The sequence below is a fragment of the Lactuca sativa genome, chromosome 9, assembly GCF_002870075.4.
Source record: "Lactuca sativa cultivar Salinas chromosome 9, Lsat_Salinas_v11, whole genome shotgun sequence".
Classification (NCBI taxonomy): domain Eukaryota; kingdom Viridiplantae; phylum Streptophyta; class Magnoliopsida; order Asterales; family Asteraceae; genus Lactuca; species Lactuca sativa.
The window spans coordinates 6,709,002-6,729,230 of NC_056631.2; the positions used below are offsets into that span (position 1 = coordinate 6,709,002).

At 35.0% G+C, this 20,229-nt stretch overlaps 2 protein-coding genes across 2 annotated transcripts; both read right to left on the reverse strand.

Moving 5' to 3' along the window:
- Positions 1-953: 953 nt before the first annotated feature.
- Positions 954-1,631, reverse strand: LOC111886446 (probable histone H2AXa). The gene is made up of 2 exons (XM_023882692.2): positions 1,363-1,631; positions 954-1,272 (listed from the first exon to the last, which is right to left on the reverse strand). The coding sequence occupies exons 1-2, from the start codon at positions 1,564-1,566 to the stop codon at positions 1,051-1,053; spliced, it is 426 nt and encodes a 141-aa protein (XP_023738460.1). The 5' UTR covers positions 1,567-1,631; the 3' UTR covers positions 954-1,050.
- Positions 1,632-10,279: 8,648 nt separating this feature from the next.
- LOC111886367 (protein VAPYRIN-LIKE) lies at positions 10,280-11,865 on the reverse strand. The gene has a single exon (XM_023882597.2). It carries the CDS (start codon positions 11,834-11,836, stop codon positions 10,451-10,453), a length of 1,386 nt encoding a protein of 461 aa, XP_023738365.1. The 5' UTR covers positions 11,837-11,865; the 3' UTR covers positions 10,280-10,450.
- Positions 11,866-20,229: the final 8,364 nt, after the last annotated feature.

A 20,229-nucleotide genomic window follows, 5' to 3' on the forward strand; every position in this document is an offset into this window, starting at 1 on the left:
AATGAGGGAATTAAATATTAGGCAATGAATTCAGTATTAAAAATGTGTTTTTTAGGAAGTAGTTGGAAGTTAAATGGATTTTAGGTTTGGAATTGATTTCTTAGTCGATGAAATTTGTTAATTAACATGAAAAGAAACCGATTTAAAAAACAATAAACACGACACGGCACGATAAAGATAAAGATAAATTAAAATAAAAATTAGTTTATTTAAATAAAACTTAATCATATATAACACGACAGACAAATGTTAAATCAAATCAATTTCGTGTCGAATTTTGCACACGAACACAACACAACAGCTAGTCGTGTCTTTTACGCTTGACACGAACACGAATTTTAATCAGTTTCGTCTCAATTTCGTTTCTTATCACGCATTTTTATCATCTCGTGTCATCAATTGTCACGTGTAATCACAATGAAGCTCTTGCCGCTCTCCTCTCGCTAGATCCATAGCAATTCTCCCTTAGCAACCCCCTTCACAAGCGCTAGGGGGGTAGTGTTCATCAACCCACAGCGAGCCTGGTAAGTGGTTTTGGCGAGGACTCTCCTCGCAGTCTTATGATTTCAGCTTCAAAACCTCCAACTCCTTATTCACATACTCCTCAATCCTGATACTGTATCACTTAGTTTCTTTAGAAGCTAGAAATCAAACATCAATTCTTACTTGGTGTTAATCTTAGACTTAAGTTTCCTTAACATCTCTTTCAGAGTTCATTCAATAGCGGTTCAACAAGATATTCGAAGTACTAACAATGCTTTCCAGTGCAGTATACAAGAAAATATGAAATTAGGATTTTTCACGTATGCACTAAACAGAAAGAAATGATAACTTTTACGATTGAAAAAACTTACGATGTAGCCATTTAGATATCATCAAAAATCTACTGAATACAAACGCAATTGCAGGAATTACCAAACACATTAATATTTGTGAAACAATGAACAAACAAATTCTGCAAAAGTCGTTTCATTTTTTACTAGAAAACAGAAACAAATGAGATACTAATTCAAGGTATTCATATTCCTATTCAATCTAAACATTAGAACCCTAGAATTCCTGAGAAACAGATCCAATCACATCCTTGCCTTTTGCCTTTTTGTTTGGCAGCAGATTTGAATGAATATTCGGCAGCACTCCTCCATTGGCAATCGTCACTCTTCCTAACAACTTACTCAACTCCTCGTCGTTCCTCACAGCTAATTGAATGTGCCTGGGTATGATCCGGGTCTTCTTGTTATCCCTCGCGGCATTCCCAGCTAGCTCCAAAACCTAAATCACAGTAGCATTTATATCAGACGATTAATAGAAAGAAGTTTATGCAGAGATCGAAATGGATCTACAATACGGAGTGGTTTGTACCTCGGCTGCTAAGTATTCAAGGACGGCGGATAGGTAAACAGGGCTTCCGGAGCCTACGCGTTTCGCATACCTGCCGTTTTTTAGGTACCTTGAAACTCTGCCGACAGGGAACTGGAGACCAGCTTTTGAAGATCTGGAGACGGATTTCGTGGATTTAGGTTTGCCTCTTCCACCGGCGGATTTTTTAGCTTTTCCTGATTCCATTTCTTGTTGGTGATGAAGATTTAGAGGGTTTGATAATTTGTATTTTAGCGAATGGGAGGGATATTTGAAATGATACTGGAACGTGGTTTCTTATAGTGGGGCTTCTGGAGGGGAAATGGAAAAACAAGCCTCTCATTGGTTCGCTTGGGGTTTCAAGGATTGCCAGCGTGACATCTTTTGCTCATTGGTTGTTGTTTGTTAACTTGGATTGCCAACGTGGAAGACTCACAAATGTTTTGGCCAAGTACACAGGAGGTTAACTAATTGTCTAATCAAGTAGACTCAAGCCTCGGGAGATTTTTAAGAGAATTTTTTTTATTTTTTTTTGAAAATTATAAGATAGCCATTGTTTTTTGAAAAAAATTTATATGTCATTTTTTAACATTAGATATCTTATTTATGTAACTTAATTTCTAAATAACATATTTAATCTTCATAAAATTTTTACATATCATATTTATCTTTCATAAAATTTCAAAATATCATATATGTTTTTTTTAAATATCAAAATATCGTATATATATTTTTCAAAATATCATAGATGTCTCTCATATGGTGGTGGTGGCTATAGAAGTGTATTAGGTGTAGGGTTGATAACCGGTGAAGCTATAGTTATATACCCAGTTCCTTCAAAACATATTTCCATAACACAACTATGGTCCCTCCATTCTAAAATCATTTCAAAATGAGTCTGAAATTTACCTTTTTAACCCCTGATTCCATAAATCTTTACAATATAAATCCATAATTTACATTTTATCCCTTGCTTCTATAATTATTTTCATATAAGTCCTAATAATTACCAAACATACCCCCGCTTCTAAGATTCTTTTCAAATCAACTCTGTAATTTACTAAACAACCCTCAGCTATCAAAATTCTTCACAAATTAGTCCGGGAATTACATCTATTAATTTATTTATTTATTTATCTATTAAATAAACAGGGTGTTACAAATATGTAACACATAAAAAAACATAAAATACATAAAAATATATAAAAATTACGTTTATACATTTAAAATGCATAAAAATACATAAACATCTATATATATAAAAAAAAAAAAAACTTTAAAATATATATAAGTACATAATACAGAAAAAAATTGTGACAACTGTCAATTTCCAGTTAAGTCAAAGTCAACTAAAGTCAACAAGTCAAACCGGTCAACTCATCTAACCCTTGTATACTAGGGTTTTCATTATGTTTCTTATTAAACAACTCGCACTCTTAATGCAAAGTATCACTTAGAGTTTTCACGTGTTCGGAAACTCTAAACCCTAATCAGGGTAAGTGATGAAACTAGTCGATAAAACATTATTCCTTAACCCTCAGGGACATATGACAGTCATAACAAGACTTAACGAGGTTTACAAACCTTGAATTACAAAGCCAAACACTCAAAAAAGTCTCAAAAGAAGTCTCTCTCAACCTCTTCCACTCTATCTCTCTCTATTGAAAATCTCTCCCAAATCTCTCTTCGTGTGAGAAATCTCTCCAAGTATGTCAAATCTCTCCAAGAATGTGAAATCTCTCCCAAATCTCTCTCTGTATGAGAAATCTCTCCAAGTATGTCAAATCTCTCTCAAATTTCTCCAATAATGTGAAATCTCTCCCAAATCTCTCTCTGTATGAAAAATCTCTCCAAGTATGTCAAATCTCTCCTAAATCTCTCTCTGTATGAGAAATCTCTCCAAGTATGTCAAATCTGTCTCAAAATCCCTTTTGATTTATTTTGATCATTTAGGGCATCCCGACAGTTGGCTTGGTGAAAAACCACTCGAAGCGGTAAGATTCATTGGAAATTAGCCATTTAGGTCTGAAGTCCCTCTATAAGGACCAAAGTCTTCTTGAACTGAAGCCCCAAGAATCAAGTCTGAAGCCTCCTTAAGGAAGCGTAGCCAATGGACCAGACCGGACATGTTGAGAACCGAGGCTGCTGAAGACCGCATCGTTGATCCGCACCCGACCTCCGCTTCGGACCATCCTGACGAACCCGCCTGCGGTACCTCCTCGGACCGGAGCCCCTTCCCCTTCGGATCCACTTCAGCGACCAAACCCCACTTCGGACCTAAGGCTGTTAAGACCGGAATCACCCTCCTGACTTCGGATTTCCCAATTTTTCACCCGGTTTTCGACCACGACTCAGTTTTAAGTCCGTTTTTAATTATTTTTAACGGGGGATTTCACCCAAACTCATATTTTGACATATAAGACCCCATATATTCATAAAATCAACATATTTTTATGGAAATCTTTATGTAAGAATAAAATTCAGTAAGTAAGATCTTGTGGTGGAGTGTTGACTTTGCCATAGTGTTAAACACAAGCAACCACCCCCCTACTCACTCCATGACTAACCCACACCCCTCCCCACCATACCTGGTCATTCAAGAGTACCTTTCCCACTCATACTCACGCCCTAAAAGCTAGAACATCCACCTTCTCTCCTCACACTTCCTTCATTCTCTCACTTTTCCTCCAAGGATCACACTCTAAATTCTCTCATCTTTCTTTCTCAATTTGAGAACTTCAAGGCATACATCAAGGCTTTTCTCCTTCATTTGGTAAGTGTCATCATCTTTCTTATGATTATTACACATCCTCCTACTCAAAATCATAGATTGCTTACACAAATTCAATCATCACATTAGTGTTAGATTCTCGAATCTTCAAGCAATCCTCCAAGTGTTCTTGAGTTGAACACTTATCTTCTTCAACATTCACCCACTAAAATCATATAAGGTGAGTTCATAACCCTATATTTTCATGTTTTCTTAAGTTTTAGGAGGGGAGAATACAAGTTAAAACACCATGAACACAACTAAACTTTTCCAACAGCTTTCATCGAGAAAGTTTAACTACATTCACGGACTGTTTTGCTCAACTTAAACATTTTAGTTTTCAAAACTGTATTGTATGAAAATAGTTCAGGTTATACCTTTAAAATGACTTGCACATCTCCATATGATTTTTCTACGAATTGTGGTGATTTTTACAAAACAACCTATCATTTTAAGAACGAATCCGGACCAGTCTGTGAATATGGGAATTTTAACCCAATTTAAAGACTTTCAAAAATCACAATAAAAATTATGAATAAACTATACACATTTTATGAATTCTCAAAATTTACGGATTCAGTTTTTGACTTCGTATGATTTTTCTATGATTTTTTTTAAAACAGTGCAGAAAGGGTAAAAACTAGTTAACAGCTTATAACTTTCATAACACTTTGTATTATGTTGAGCAAAGTGTATAACAATAAGTTCTAAATATTGAATGTGTTATCTTGTTAGTTTATCATCATAAACTGAAATTTAGTCATTCATGATAAGATTTTGCATTCATTTAGAACACATATATTAAGCTATAACAAGCATAGTTTATGGATTCATAGCACTAATGTATTTTCATAAAAGAGTTCTTTTACATTACAAACATTTTGGATAAACTATAATAGGTATAGTTTATGTATCATTTACTTTTTCAAACTTATTTACCAAAGGTTTTTAGTTTAGTTCACGTAAATTTGTTAATGAATAAATTTGCAAGGCATTCCCTTTGTGTTACCTTCATGGTAACAAAGTCAAAAGTCCTGTAAATTATAACCAAAGTCTCTTGTAGGGAGAGCGTGATAGTCGTGTATAGATCTATATTGGGTATGTGTAACATCTGGGTTCCCAGGTATTATTTCTTATTCATTTATTTTTGGATTTTGAGAGGGGACTCGGCGAGTTGGAATATAAACTCGCCGAGTATGGTCGCGGATGTCCACGCAGATTCGCGTCTGGACTCGACGAGTCCATGCTGTTTCATGAAACCCTAATTTCATGGGCTTGGGACCTATTTAAAGGCCCTTAGGGCCGTCATTTGCATCTATCAGTCCCTTGAGAGAAACCCTAGAGCACTTGAGCGTTTTGGGAAGAGATAGGAGGCCATTGTTAACATTTGAAGCTTGTTTAACAAGGAAAAGGATGTTTTAGCCAAGAGGAATCAAGGGAAGTGGACATCCTGCGATTTTGGAGCTCAGAGCATCACTTTAGAGGTAATATCTCGTCTCCTTTTCTGTTGTTATGATGATGATGTGGATTGAGGGTTTCTTGGACCCTTTATTGACTAGTTCTTGGGACTTGGCGAGTTGAGTCGGGGTGGCCCCGCGATTCTTGCCAGGTGGAACTCGTTGAGTTGGGGAAACACTCGACGTGCCAAGAGAGGGTTCAGGAGAGAGTCAGTTGACACGTGTAGACTCGCCGAGTCGCCCTGGTGCACTCGCCGAGTCAGGTCAAAGTTGATCGTTGACCTTGTGGACTTTTAGGGTTGACTGCAGTTGTATTTATGGGAATATTTGCTTTATGTGATTAGGCGGAGGCTAGGTCGCATTTCTACTGAGTCAGAGACTTACCGAGATATCAGAGGTGAGTCTTTTCACTATACTGTACCTGGAAGGGTACCTATGTGTGACCGGAAGGTCTTGTATGCTATGAGTTGCATGTTTTGTATGCGTTATGTATATGATATGTATGTTATGTATGATATGGGCCGGAAGGCATTATGACATGGACCGGAAGGTCAGGGAGTCATGGACCGGAAGGTCAACACGAGTAAGACCAAAAAGTCTACTGGCACTGGGACAGAAGTCCCCTGAAACACATGGACCGGAAGGTCGTGTGAAGTATGGCATGGAAAGGCATATGTGTGTAAGGGTATTTTGGGGAAACTCACTAAGCTTTTATGCTTACAGTTGTTGTGTTATGTGTTTCAGGTACTAGCGAGGACCGTCGGAAGGCGCCGACGTGATGCGTACACACTAGAGAGAGGATTTGATTTTTGTGATCTTGGGATACGATATGTTTTGATAACTATTACCGGATATTTTGTAAAACTTTTTATATGAAAATGGTTGTGTCAAAAAGAAAATTTTGTTTTGAAATTTACGTTGTTACAGTCTGACAAGCCCGCACCTAAGCTGCTTGCAACAGCTAGACCGACAGGTTTGAGGTGACAAGTGTCATTTAACGTGCGATGCCTGAAGAACATCGTATTAGAAGGTCGTATGAGTCTTAGCATGGTTATAATAACTCACATGTGGTATTAACAAATCATAAGATTTACGGGTTCTACTTTTATATTAGCGAGTTATGTCGATTTAACTCACAGGAACTACTTTAAGTATGGAAAAAATACTTGTATATTTTTACATCAAAAAGGGTTTTATGCCGATTTAAAATTACTTTTATATCTTTAAGTATGGAAAATACTTGTTTACTTTCGGTCCTGGGATTTAGAACTACCTAACTCTTATAAGGAAAATATGAGATTTTCTTTGGAAACATATTTTTGTTAAAACTACATTCATCTAGAATTGTTAGGTTTCGGCTATAATTGCTAAGTATATATGTAAGAGTTATATAAGAATCTATTTATAATCGACTTAGAATTGGTGGGCCCGCCTTTCTTCATGTTCCTTGTTTGGTTGTGGATCTAGGGCAGACCCATTATATTCAACGGTTATTTAATTTAAATCTTATATAACTTATATACACTGAGTAATTATAGAAGGAATCTACTGGTCTTTCTAGGGTTCATTATCGCATAACATAGAAGCATTCATTTCACACTTGATAAAGAAAATATTGGATTTTCTGGAAACATACTTTGTCGTTTTTAGAAACAAAACAGTTTATTTCTCAAACAAAACTCTTATGAACTCACCAACTTAATTATTGACACATTTTCAAAACTACTTGTATTTTCAGGAAATCAGTGAAACAGGAAAACCAACAACATTTTGAGGATGAGACGATAAATCGTCAAACAACTCATTTTGTCATCGTAATGTAATTGATTTTGAAACATGTAAACTTACTATGATGTAACTTTTTCAATTATATTTATGATGGTTGTATTTACTTTGAACAATATTATACTCGTTGTTGTGATAGTATACATGAAGTCCTCCACCCCCGAACGTTTCCGTCATCTTTGGTTTGGGGGTGTGACAAAAACAATACATAAAAATATATAAAACACTTAAAAATGCATATAATTACGTTAAAAATACGTTTATAAATTTAAAATACATAAATAATATAAACATATACATATAAAAACTTATAAAAAGACATAAATAAGTAAAAATATATATAAATACATAATACATAAAAAAAATAACACATAAAGTACATAAAAAATGTGTAAAATACTTAAAAATATATAGAAATACGTAAAAAATACGTTTATACATTATACATAAAAATACATAAACATATACATATAAAAATTTTAAAAATATAAAAGTATGTAAAAATAGATATAAATACGTAAAAAATACATTTATACATTATATATATAAGTTTTGATGAAATTTGCAGAATAATCTCATTATTTTAGAAATATTAACGATTTGGTCTCATGACCTATTGAACAGGTCAAAAAGGTTAAAGTGAATAAATTAACCGGTTTTTTGGGTTTTTTTATTCAATAAATTAAAAAGTCGAGACTTTTCTATTCAAAAAATAAAATTTAAAACTCTATTAAAATTTGTTTTTCAAAATATTGAAACTTTTCAGTAGATTTCCCAAACAAATAATATTAATTTTTACAAACTATTCGGTTTGCATATTTTTCTACATACATGAAGAAAACTTCAAATATTTTATATTTTAAAAAACGAACAACACTTTAAAGTTGTACATAAAAAACACGTCGGTTCTCATATATGGTTTTGTGGGGGACAAGATGAAGATGTGTATCATGTTTAAAGGTAAAATAAATACCTTATATTTAATTATTCATGTATTTTTGGAATAGAAATACTAAAGAGTAAATTAGTAAAATTGTAGTTTGGTCAAAATTGTATTTTGAGTTTCTAACTTTTGTTTTGCATTTGGATCGTCTCTATGTTTTCTTTTTATTGCGATTTTCGTCCCTAAGTAACATGGAATATGATTATTATACCATTATTAATTTATTTTTTAGGTGCTGTTTGTTTTTTTTTTAAGCAAAATGTCTGCAGTCTGCGGAGCACATCTGCAAGCCTCTGCGGCTGAAGAGATGGACCAAATGTCTGTAGTCTGCAATAAAAATACTGTTTGTATTTAACGTCTGCAGCTGTTGAAATAAATTAATTTTTCAAACTTAATTTAATGTCATAAAGATTAAAAATGCATTTTCAGCAAAAAGAGAAAGAAAAAAAAAACGGGTGATTTTTTTTTTTTTTTGGTTAAAATGAGGTCTGAAGACCTTTGAAGACAGTGACCCATGTCTGCGCCATGAAGACCTCGCGCTGACGTTTTTTGGTCTGTGCACTTCCAAAAAACAAACACTCTGCAAGGGCATATGTCTGCGCGGCGCAGACAAAAATGATTGCTTAACTCTTCAAGGGCATATGTCTGCGCGGCGCAGACAAAAATGATTGCGCAACTCTTCAAAAAAAAAAAAAAACAATTAGCCCTTAATTTACTTATAACTTATTTATTATTCATAAAGAGGTAAAATAACTCCCCCACCCCCAGCTGCCCACCACCCTCTCTGCCCTCCGGTAATCATCGCCTTTTACATCTGTTACTCATTGTTCTTATATCGAGTTTCATAAACAACCAAACACCCAACCGTATAAAAACTAAACTAAACACCAAAATCAAACATCAAACTCGTGTTCTAGAAATTGAAATCGATACCAAAATCAAATTTGTTTGCAGATTCGAATTTCATAAATCAAACCAAACAACAACTTCAAAACAGCCCAACCAAACCAAACATCAAATTTGTTCCATAAATCAAAATTGAAATCAACAGAAACCTTGTGTTCTTATTTCAAACTTCATAAACAAACAGCACACCAAAATAAAAAATAAAAATAAAAATAAAAAACAAACAAAAAGTAAAACACAAACCTTAAATGAAAATCGAAATTGATTGTGATCTTATTTCGAATATCATAAATCTAAATCAAACCAATGATCGATATGTAAAGCTAGGGATGTACGCACACAAAGGCACATCGATCTGCAGAGTTGGGGCCGTGAGGCGGAGCAGATGCAAAGCAAAGTAGATGATGTTGGTTGTAACTGACATTTCCGACGAGAGAAAGAAAGGCAAAGCAGCTAGCGTTGTACACACAAAAGCATCTCCATTTTGCGGAGATAAGATGTGATGCAGAGTAGATGTTATAGGCGGCGATATTATGGTAATGGGAGGTGGCGACGATCCGGTAATGGTCGGTGGCGGCTTTTGATTTCAATAATTTTGAGTTCATAAATTAAACAATAGTACAATGGTTCCTAGTGGTTCCTAATGGTTGGCTTTAGACCGCAGATCGGAAAAGCTTGTTTTCGGAAGTGGATGTTCGGTGGTTGGTGGTGGTTTAGATTTCTCCGGTTTATCACAAACAAAGAGATTGAGTCATGGTACAATGTATAAGATAAGGGGGAGTGGGTAGCTTGGTGGGGGCCCACTTTATTTTACTGTTTTTATTAATAAGTAATAAGTTATAAGTAAATTAAAAAAATAAAAAATGATATAATAGTCGTTTCAAATTTACAATAAAAAGATATAAGAGCAACCCGAATGTAAAACAAAATTTAGGGCCAAAATCACATGTACCATTTCAATAATTTACTTGCTACTAAAACTAGTCTTTTACACTATAAATGAGATTTTGATCAAAGTGGGCCTCTGGTTTGGCCCATATGCACCTCCACATCTTAATCTGTAAAATATAAATACGGTTTAATACGAATTGAAATCGGTACAAATCATGTTCACCATTTCATTTACAACATTAAAATCGTGTTTGTCAATTATTCATGCTATACACAATGTTGATTCTAGATCATATAACTAACGAAAACCTCACACCATTTACTAGAATGTTAAGCCAATTAACAAAGAGGATCGACAAGGGAATGATAATTCTTCAAAGACATATGATCAATAAGAGACTTCGTACTAGCTCTTGCACCTTGAGCCACTAGTAGCATAGCCACCTGACCATGACCCGCATCAACCGCCCGATGTAAAGGCGTGCACCCATCATCATCCTCCACATCAACTCGCGCACCATGACTCAATAAAAGTTTCACACTTTCAACCCGACCCTTAAAAGCCGCTCTGTGTAAAGCGGTCCACCCATTCTGATCCTTGCCATTCACCGCCGCACCTTCTGCCAAACATTTCTTTAATCCACTAATATCGTTTACAGTGGCAGCTTTATGCAAAACATCTCTCAAATACAACATATCGTATAAATCCATGTGATCATTCTCGTACGCAAGAGCGATCGCAGTCTTCCCCTCTTTAGTCACCGCGTACTTCACGAAAACCGATGAGTTTAGTAAGAACTCAACCGCCGCTACATGGCCTTCACTCGAAGCACAGTGAAGCGGGGTCCACCCTTTGTTATCCACAACATCGGAATCACTCCCTAATGTAACTAAAAACTCAAGGACTTCAATGTACCCATGATTTGCGGCTATATGTAGAGCCGTCTGGCCTCGGGGATTAACCGAGTTTATATCGATATCTAGATAATTCATACATAAAACTTCCATTGTCTCCACCCCATTTACACACGCCGCATCATGTAGAAAACGGTCAACCGAATGGTCAATCACGAAATTGGATTCAACCATGACCCGAACCATGTCCACGTTTCTGGACCGGATGGCTAACGACATCACCGACTCCCGGTCCACGTCTCGGTGGTTCACGTCAGCACCGACAGTTATCAAAGATGAAAAGAATAGTAAGTTCCCGGTTTTAGCAGCTGACCTCAATAAAGAATTGAGCTCATGATTGTTGCAAAATGAAATGGCTCGTGATAGAATAAACGAATGGTTAACAATTTTAGAAGTGGGAGACGAGAGGAGGAAATCAATAATGTCATGGCCAACAAAATTGATCGGAATTGTGGCGTCGTTGAAGATATGCCGCCCGGATTTGGAGAATAAAAGATGGAGGTTTTCCTGATTGGTATTTCCGGCGAGCACGATTGATGAGTGGACGAGAATGGTGTCTGGATTAGGGGCAATATTTGGCGGCTGATCAGAGGATTGAGATAGGAAAAGAGTGAAAGAAACGGTGGCTAGAGGTGGAAGGACGACTAAAGCGTGGTGGAAGGAGAATCGAGTGGGGTTTGTGGTGTCGAGAAACACAGCAACTGACATGGTGTGCATGAGATTGGTTAACGCAAAGGTAGTAGAACATTTCTGGCCTCTGATGAACACTAGGTTCAACTCCTCCACATCTGGTTTGACCAGTCTGTCCATGGCATTCTGTTGGTCAAATGAAGGTTTTTAGTATATATATGGAGTGATTAGGAGACTTTTTCTAACAAAAAAGATATACTTTTCTAACATACGGAAGATGAGCGAAGCAAGACTTAGTTAACTTGTTTGACCCTACCAACACGCTAATTAGAATGTTTATTAGTGTATAATATTATTATAATTATAATTCGGGGACCATTTTGAATGGCATCCAAATTTAGAGCAACCTTGGAAAGTGGGAATCTTTATATTTGATCTTGACAAATACATAGGAAAATTGCTACTTGTTTGATTGTTTCTAATGGATCGATGTTAGGAACAAGGCCCAATTAAATGCTAATCTTGAAATCACTTATTCACAAGAATTATGTGTTTTGTAAGTAAAATTAATAAAAATGGTAGAGTAACATAACACTTGTTTGTACCGGACACGGACACGGATACGGACACGTATTCAGTATTGACCAGCCATTGATCAGGGTTTAAAGTTATCAACAATTCAAATTAGAGGTGAGTGTGGTGCGATTATTAGCCAAAACCTAACCACTAACCGCAAATGCGGTTAATCCATTTTCAAAACCGTTTGGTGTGGTTATTTTTGCGGTATAATTAGACGGTTATTTTTGCGGTGCGGCTTTGTTTTTTCTGTGTTGCGGTTATTAACCGCATGAATTTGGTGCTGTTATTTTGCGTGGTTTTTAACCACAATTTAGAGCTTAAACGGTTTTAAGAGTTCAAACATATTGCTTGTAAGAATAAAAAAAAACCATAATGTATAAGACAATTAACTTAAATCACAAACAATTAATATCTTAAAAACGTCAAATCAATAGTAATTAACAATAAATTTCTTAAAATTGTCTAATATCATCATTTTCAAAGTTAAACATAACAAAAACCCATATTTTTGTCTTCTAGTATTTTATTCATCTTTTATTCATAAAAGTTGTCTTATTTTTAATATTTAATATATTAATAATTAATAAAAAAAGTTGTATATATAATATATGCGCTGCGGTGTGGTTTTTTTGCGGTTTTTGAAAACTAATAACCGCACCGCACCGCAAATTTGCGGTTTTTGAAAAACAGAAAACCTCACCATCGGTTTTTATTGCGGTTGCGGTTTATCGATTACGGTTTAAGCGGTTAATTTTAGTTGCGGTGCAGTTTTTGCTCACCCCTGATTCAAACCACTATAGCAAAAATCTACCAACAGTTTATTATTCTTAATACCATTGAGAATTAATACTATATATAATTGTTAATTCCAATCACACGACGTCTGGGAGCTTCAATTAGAATGCATGCATAAAGCATTTGACAATATTTTCAAAAAAAAAAAAAAATGAATAAGTTTCAATTTTTTCAAGTTCGATGGATGAAATCGATTACGAATAAGATCACATATATGTATATTCAAACACATTATATACGTGAGCATAGATTAGCGTCGTTGAACCAAGAATTTAACCTCAATCTAGAAATCTAGAAATCTAAAGATTTTAAGCTTAAATTTTATATAGGAAATCTATCCAAAATTACATCACAAATATGTATTTCTTGAGTCACATTATCTTGGCTAAATTAAGAAATTGATAATAGTTTTGACTTTGATGACCATCCCAGTTATAAAAACATCACCGTTTCATCTAAGTTCAAATCGTATTAATTAAAAGTATTATGAGTTTGGAAATTTGGAAGGACTAATGAGGAACGAGGATGATGAAATGTGAACAACGACAGTAACCTTAATTAATCCAATTAAGTCATAGAAGACACTAAGTTTAAAATAAAAAATGATTTTGAAATCGTGTTATTTTTTTTACAATTAAGACACTAAGTTTTTATAAAAATCTGATTTTGACCATATATTTTTTTCAATTTGTTTCAATATTGATCGTTTGATTGGTCAATCCAATTATCAACTGACATGATATGGTTATGTGTTAGTTTTGATGACATGACATTGATATGACATACTAACCTGACATGTTTCAGTGACATCATTTTCTCGGTGTCAAAATTGGAAAAAAAGTGGTAACTTAAGTGAAAAGAAAACAATGTCAAAAAACAATTTTTTTTTTTTTTTTTTTTTTTTTTTTTTTTTATAAAACTTAGTGTCTTTTGTATAATTTGCTCTTATTATAATATAATAAGGACTTGTTGCATGGTTGGGGATCCTTTTGTGGGCAAACTTTTGAAGCAAAACAAAAAATTTTTGACGTCTACACATACATTGCAACAATCTTGTTGCTATTGGTTTGGACTCCAATCTCTGTCTCTTGGATTTTCCTCGACAAATTCACGATTTTAATTGTCCATTGGCTATCATGGTTTCTTAATCGCGTTCCTTATTAAATAAAAAGTTTGCTCTTCTTCATTTTCATCTTCTTTCTTCAAAATCCAATATCCAAGCTTCCAATTGCCAATTCTGCTTCCTTTTCTTTCCGAGCATGTCTTTGTTGCTGAAAATGAAATTTTAAACTAATTAAGTACTTTTTGTCTGATAAATGAAACAACATAAAGTATTAAAATAATGCATGAATTATATGATCAAATATGCTCATATCAAAATACCCCACACTTGACTTTTGCTTGCCCCCCAAACAAAATTGAATTTTAGCACACTAAGGGGTCGTTTGATTTGCACTTACCCAGTCTGGTCAGAGCTGACTGCTGACCCGGTCAGTAGTCAGACTGTTTGATGGGCCTCCATTGTGGCTGACTCGGTAAGTAATGAATGACCAAGGAGCTGACTCGGTCCAAAAAAAAAGAGGCTGACCAATTTGTTTTCTTCTCCTGCGCCCTAACACAAATCGCCGCTATTCTTCCTTTTCCTTCAACATTCAGCGCAACGCAGCAACAGCTCCATCGATTCAGCGCAACGCAGCAACAGCTCCATCGACGATTCCCTCCGGCTTCCGGCGAACCTCCTGCACCGACGAAGTGATAGCTCCGGCGCCGACTGCAGGTACGCTGTTTCGTGCTTTTTTTTTTCTGAAATCACAAAGCCCCTTCAATGTTTGCTAACAAATCGACGATTACCTCCAGCTTCCGGCGAACCTCCTGTCCGGTGAAGTAACAGCTCCGACGAAGTAACAGCCCGGTGAGGAGATCGACTGTAGGTACGCTAGTTCGTGCCTTTTTTTTTTTTTTTTTTTCTGAAATCACAAAAGTTGCTGTCAAATTGATGATTTCATTCTGAAATTAGTGTTTGAAATTACTTCTTTCATTATTTTTGGATTCAATTAGAACAAAGGGTTGGCATAGGTGTATGTGTATTACCAATGTTTGCTGTCAAATTAGTGTTTGCTGTCAAATTGTTTATGAAATCTGATTTTATCTATATGAAGGAATGAATTGCTTGTGTATGAAATTTGTATGAACTAATGTGTGAAATCACAACCCCTTATATAGTTGTTAAATCGAATGAATTGTTTACTGTGTGTGTATATGATATGTTTATGTGCATATGTGTGTAAGAACAAAATGTTCAAGAGAATGATTAGAATTTGTTATATAGGTGTATGTGTATTACCAAACTGATATATGAGATCTTGTCTTCAAGTTATGTACTGTGTATATGATATCTCCCAAGTATTGTCTTCAAGTTGTATTAACTTTAGGTTAAACAAAAAAAATATATATTTTATCTTATTGACATCAAGCAAATAGTGTTTGTAAATGTGTGTTATGTGGATGATTAGATTTTTTTTTTTTTTTTTTTTTTTTACAATAGATATGGCAGACAAAAGAATTAGGGTTAGTTGGAAGTCGGAATTGGTGGACAAAACTTTTTTAGAAGCATGTATACAAGAATTAACAAGAAATGGCCGGGAGGGTAGCGGACTAAAAGCAAGCTCATGGGCTGTGGTCGCGGAGAAATTGAAAACAGATCATAATTTTATTGTCGACAAAAAACAAATGAAAAACCGATATGACTATTTAAAGCAAAATATGCAGTGTGGTTAAAACTTAAAAACAAAACAGGAAATATTTATAATCCCGTTACGAATTCTTTTAACATGACTAATGAAGAATGGGAAGCGGAAGCGAAGGTACATATATACATATTTTTTAAAGTATATTATTTTTTTACTACTTTAATAATATTTATTAAATTTGTTAAACAGTTGAACAAGTACGTAGATAAGCTGAGAAATGCACCTCTTCCTTGCCCTGAACTTTGTACCCAACTATTTGATGGGGCGACCTCGACCGGTGTTCACAGTTGGGGGCCATCTTCGACATTACCTCATCCCAATGAAACCTTCAGTACACATGATTTTGAGGATACAGAGATGGATGAGCCAGCACCTCATGCAGATACCCCAAGCTCAACAGTACCTCAACCTACTAGTGAGGAATCATCTGGGCGGACAAAAAACAAGGGGGGAAAACGAAATGGTCCTAAAGAAACCACACTTGATGATGAGTTGAAAGAAGTTGGAAAAGAGATTATCAAGGCTGCACAAGCATTCACCGAAGCAAATAATCTTGACAAGGAGATGGATGCTTGTATGGCGAAGTTGACAAGCTTGGAGTGGGGAGAATATGATCCGAAATACACCACTGCTCTTATGTTATTTGCTGAAAGTGCTGGTAATAGGAAAATTTGGTTGCGTCTTAACTTGTCAACTTGTGAGTCGTGGGTAACAAATGCAGGAAAAAAGTTTGGATTAGTTGGTTGACTTTAGTATTTACATGTTATGTTTGACTTTAGTATGTTATGGTTCATTGTTAGACATTAGTATTCTATGGTTTAGTTATGTTATGGATTGTTTTTCTTAGGTGCGGTTATGTTATATGAATTTATATGTTATGGAATGTTATGTTTTTCGTATTTACATGTTACGATTTGTTATGTTATGGATTGTTATGTTATTGATTGTTATGTTATGGATTGTTATGTTATTGATTGTTATGTTATTGATTAAAATGTAATTTGTATTTGACATCTAACAGGACACATGGATAAAGAAGGTGACTTTTTATATTTTCTTATATTCTCGTGGTATTGGTTGATGTTGGTCCGACAAAGGCAAAGAATAATCAAAAGAATAAGAGCTAGCGAACAGGTAGCAAAGGGATATGTGTATACGCAAGATTTGATACACGGATGTCCTATACAATGTTACGATATGATACGTCTTTCACAAGATGCATTTGTACTATTATGCAATCACTTTACACAAAGAAATTGGTTGCAATCTAGTAGGACGATAAGCGTTGAAGAGAAGATGACTATGTTTTTACATGTTATAGGACATAATGAACGTTTTCGAGCCGTTAAAGAAAGATTTCATCACTCCACACAAACGATTCATCAATGTTTTCATGAGGTCTTACGTGCAATGATGTGTTTTGCACGAGAAATTATAGTACCAACCTCGTCTAATTCAACAACAAATACCTCAGAACGACATAGACGGCTAATGAAAATATTTCCCGGAGCAATAGGTGCACTAGATGGAACACTTGTACATGCAGTTGTGCCTGTTGATCAACAAACTCGTTATAGGGGAAGAGGAAAAGGTGAATGTTATCAAAATGTAATTGGAATTTGTAATTTTGATATGATATTCACCTTTGTATGGGCTGGATGGGAGGGCATAGCACATGATTCTAAAGTTTTGAAAGAAGTTGCATTTAACCCAACTTCCGGATTTCCATTCCCTCCACCAGGTTTGTAACTTTACTATACATTTTATTATCTATATTATTTATATGATAAATTTGTCATGCATCTACAGATAAATATTACCTTTGTGATGCCGCATACACCAACACCCGTGGATTTATGGCTCCCTACCGCAATACTAGGTATTGGTTAGCCGATTTTCGAAGAAACATAGCTTTGACTAAGGAAGAAATGTTCAATCATGCTCATGCACAACTTAGAAATTACATTGAACGTGCTTATGGTGTATTGAAGGCGAGATTTCCAATTTTAAAACAAATGGCTCCTTATCATTTTCCAGTGCAAAGAGACATAGTCATTTCTTGTGTTGCGGTCCATAATTTTATAAGGAAATACGATATTGAAGATGAATTATTTACGAACTTTGAACAAAACACTATGGTTAGTCATAATGTGGGTGGTGGAGGAAATGAGGGTCAAAACATAGAAGGCATAGAATGGGGTTCAGAAGCCGTTAACTATATGACTAATTTGCGTGATCAGATTGCTAATCAGTTATTTTCAAATGGTTCACGTTAAATGGTGTACTTTTTTTTATTATGTATGACAATTTGTATTTGGATTTTGTATTACACTTTGTATTTGGATTTTAATTGATGTATGTTTAATTTGGATTTTATATGATAATTTGTGGTTTTATAATTTTTTTTATCCAGCACAAGAGACAACATAAGGGTAATATGGTCATTTTTTCATTCAGCACAACCATTCAGATAAATAATCAAACAACATAAACTCAGTCAGATATGGACTCAGTCAGCATTTCTAACCCAGTCAGCTTCTAACCCAGTCAGCTTTAACCCAGTCAGCAACTATCAAACGACCCCTAATATAACATAAGACAATCCAAATTGAACCAACCATTATGCCAAGACCGTAACGCATACATTTGTGTCTAATTTTTCCTAAGGACCCCCTAATCCTAAATACTAATAATCTTCATAAACAGTTGCCCACTTTTTTCGAACAACGCTCATTTTATGCATCCCTCCGAATCCATCCACATAAAACTTACTTAACCTCAAGGTATATTTGGTTAAACCCCCAAACATACATGTGGAAAAATAACATAGAAAAGAAAATTACAAATAAAATAAAATTACAACTTTTTCTTTGAATATTTGATACTTTGTAGCTCTTCTTCATGTCTTCATACTTGTAGATTCTTTCAAACATTTCAACACTCTTTTTCAAACGCATTTTTTCCACTCAAATCTAAAAACCTAGAAAAACATATGCTTACGCAAGGGGTTTTAACTTCAAGCTTTATTGATTAAAGTCATTAGTCTCATGTGCAATGACTACTTAAGCTTTCCTGGATACATTTCAAGTACATGATGCTAAACATGTTGCGTCCCTCAAACTAAGCAAGGTTATGTTTTTGTTCCATGATTTCACTAGGATAAGGAGGCGACAAATGCATTATAACATATATTAGCTCAACTAAACATTTAGGTCCTCAAAGAATCATCAAACACAATACTAGCATGAAATCCTAATTGCTTTACCATAATTTTCTGAATTAACATAGCAATTTTTATGTTCAAAATTTTCAAAATTATACCTGGATTCTAATTTAACTAATGTAACCAACCTCCTACCCCACACTTATTTTATGTAATGTCCCCATTGAATGCTATGCATAATAAAGAATAAATAAAAAGGGAGAAAAGGAACGGACTCCCTTGGGATAGAAGTGGCAAGGTTGATTTTCTTCTTTATGCTTATTCTTTAGCTGACTTTAGCATGGGAACAACTCATCCATGCATTGGGTGTCATACGTCTCGTGTGGTTGACATCTCATAAAACATATGGAAAAAGCATCTTGGAATGCCTCAGAATGGACTCAAGAAATGTGAACAATGCCCGCCTAGAATAAGATCAAATCAATGACTCAAAAAAGTTGACTGAGGTCGTAACACACTGAGTTGGTAAGGGAAAACATGCCGTGTTGAATTTATACTTAGACATAAGTCGTGTTTTTTCACTGGAACACACCGTGTTGGGTTATGACCACGACGTGTTTGATAGTCAGATCGTGATTTCACTCTTTTCTGCTTCAACGTTGATTCCTTGGCTAAAAAGGGTATTAATTCAATACACATTTATATGTCTTCTGTAACATGGTCCCCTTTTTATATATAATCATCGGAATCAAAGTGTTCGCTCAAAATCTTCTAATTTCTCGTCAAGAATCAACCCCTCACTTGGTTCCTCTTATGTTTTAAATAATCGCTCTATTTTCAACCTAATTTTCTGTATAAATCAAAGACAAAAACTACATAACAAAAAAGGAAAACAAACATTATATTAAAATTCTTACATTACCCCTAATTACTAGAAGTTTTAAGAAACAAACAAACCAAACATATAAAACAAAACAAACAAATAAAAATGTATTTAAAAACTTCAAACACAAATTAAGGAAAAATGATAATTAGTCTTCATCTTCTCCCGGGGTCCACTCCCCCCGACTCCACCTTGCCGCCCCCACCATAACTCTTCCCAACTCGGGATGTACGGATATGTATCCGGATGAGCATCGGTTCGATGGATGTTCATTTGTTGCATCATAAAGTCCAAAGTCACATTCATATGATTGACACCTTGTGCCAAGTTGTCTTGGAACTGCCTCAAAGCCACATTGTATGGGTCCATGGGCATCTCGTCCTCCACAGAAATTACCGGCGAC